Consider the following 2,215-nt stretch of genomic DNA (forward strand, 5'->3'; position numbering starts at 1 on the left):
GGGGGGGGGGGACTTTGGACTCTAGGGTGTCGTTCCCAAAATGGCTAAATACATGGCTCATGCTGCATTTAGTAGTCATTGGTTACCTGGTTGCAATGTTGTCCGTCTGATGGTTGATCACACGATCTTTCGTGATGATAACTTTGTTTTTCTTGTTCAATACTAATAATAAGTACCTTATACTGAAACACCCTAATAGAGGAAACCCTATGGGAAACCACTAACAAAAAAAAAAACTATAGGAAGGCACAGTTATGGATTCCTGACGCAGGAATGCGCCGAAAACATTATTTTGCTTAATGATACACAAATGATAAATTTAGAATTTTTTTTTAGCAGAACTGGAAAGAGCGATGATATTTTTGTTTTCATGTTCCATAGTATGGATTGAAATATAGTTATGAGAGTGATTTTTAACACCAAAAAGCCGGGCCATCCTATAAAAGTTCTAGGAACGTTGCCAACCCTATACTTTTTGCGTACGGTTAAATTGGAATACATGTATACAAAGTTTCTCTCACCACTCATTTGCAACGCAGGAGAAGCTATGGATCACCCACGTCGTGCTTGTACATCGCGGAAGGGGCCCTTGCAGGACCTAGCGGACGATGACAGCAGTCGCAGCGACTCCGACGCTAGCTGGGGCGTCAACTCAGCAGACGCTAGTGTCTCCAGCGCGAGCGTCGACGACTCAAGCCCAAGCGACACGTCAGAGAGCAGAACGAGTAGTGATCACAGCGCAGGGGGAGGCTATTCCGTCACCAGCCCCGACCTTTCGAAGACAGAGTTCGAGTCGTGGGAGGATTTTCACGGGTATCTGGACCTGTATCAGAAGGAAGCGTTCCAGGTAAACAACGCACACATTATTCGTATGTATTCTCTGTATTAACGACTGGTTATGTATGTCCTACAGGTGCTCTACGAAAAGCGTGGCGGAGAGGAACAAGCAGATTGACAGTGCCAAGAAATCTTCATCGGAGATCATACCACCGGACTGGGGGACCTACGCCAAGACGATCATCTGTACCCATGGAGGCAAGCACCGGTACCGCGGCAAAGGGAAAAGACCTCGACAGGAAGTACGGCCTATGGGATGCATGACACAGGTATGTATCTAGGTGATCGTTGACGTGACATGCGTCCCACTGCGGTCGGTGGCAGTTATGGATGCAGATGGTGGCGCATTCGGTTGCAGTCGGTGTTGAAGAGTTACAGACTGACATTTATGTGTGCTTTCTAATATCCTGTTATTCTATTCAGATTAACGTGTGTGTGCAATTGGTAAGTGAGCAACCTTCCAAGTTTGCAGTGTGTGTGTCGAAGACTGCCCTCACGCACAACCACAAGTTGGGTCTACGATCCTACAAGCACTACGCGGCTAATCGCATGTCAGTGAATGGCGAAGTGCTGGAAACAGTTGACTCGCTGTGGAAAGCTGGTGCCAAGACGAAGAGTATTCTGAAATTCATTGTTGAGAACTCAGACAGCAACCCCACTCCACAAGATGCGCAAAACCTGATTCGCAACATGAAAAAGCGTGCGCAAGGCGGGATGACGCGCTCACATCGTATAAAAAGTGGATGTTGGACTTTTGCGCGGTTCCTGGCAACTTGGGTCGTATATTTGTGGACTCGTCCAACGAAAAGGTTTGAACTATATTACAATCCCACATTAGTTGTTTTTATTTGGAGTATTATTCTAAAAGCTATGCTCTTTGCTTATAGAGAATCGCAACTTGCATTACGCTCCAAACAAAACACATTGTGGATATATTCAACAGATTCCCAGTGGCGTTGATGATTGATGCCACAGACGACACAAATTACTCCAAGTATAAGATTTTCTCGTTTATGGCGCATGACGTTTTCGGGAAGGGACAATACTGTGGTGAAGTGACAGTTGGCTTCTGGGGACAAGGGACTGATTGATGGAATGCGACCCGATCCAGTTCGGAGACTCGTGGTCGACGACGGCGCGTCAGTGATTACGTCATCATATGTGAAGATTTCGTAATAATTGTAGTGGATCGACATAGTGCAATCATTTGGACACGCGATCTCCCTCAAGGACACGATCTACTGTGGGCATATCAACTGATTTGTACCCATGGTAAGTCGACCAGGCTACAGAGGGTATAGAAAGGGCATCATAGGATGGGCAGAAGGTATTGGACCGCTTGGACTTAAAGGAATAACAGTGGAATTTGCCTTATCAA

General features: G+C 46.1%; 1 protein-coding gene across 1 annotated transcript; it reads left to right on the forward strand.

Moving 5' to 3' along the window:
• Positions 1–608: 608 nt before the first annotated feature.
• PPTG_15998 (hypothetical protein) lies at positions 609–1,797 on the forward strand (the record flags this gene model as incomplete). Its single annotated transcript, XM_008912787.1, has 4 exons — positions 609–847; positions 914–1,106; positions 1,261–1,646; positions 1,725–1,797. 4 exons carry the CDS (start codon positions 609–611, stop codon positions 1,795–1,797), a joined length of 891 nt encoding a protein of 296 aa, XP_008911035.1.
• Between the last annotated feature and the right edge of the window lie 418 nt (positions 1,798–2,215).

Source organism: Phytophthora parasitica (genome assembly GCF_000247585.1).
Source record: "Phytophthora parasitica INRA-310 unplaced genomic scaffold supercont2.49, whole genome shotgun sequence".
Classification (NCBI taxonomy): Eukaryota; Oomycota; class Peronosporomycetes; order Peronosporales; family Peronosporaceae; genus Phytophthora; species Phytophthora nicotianae.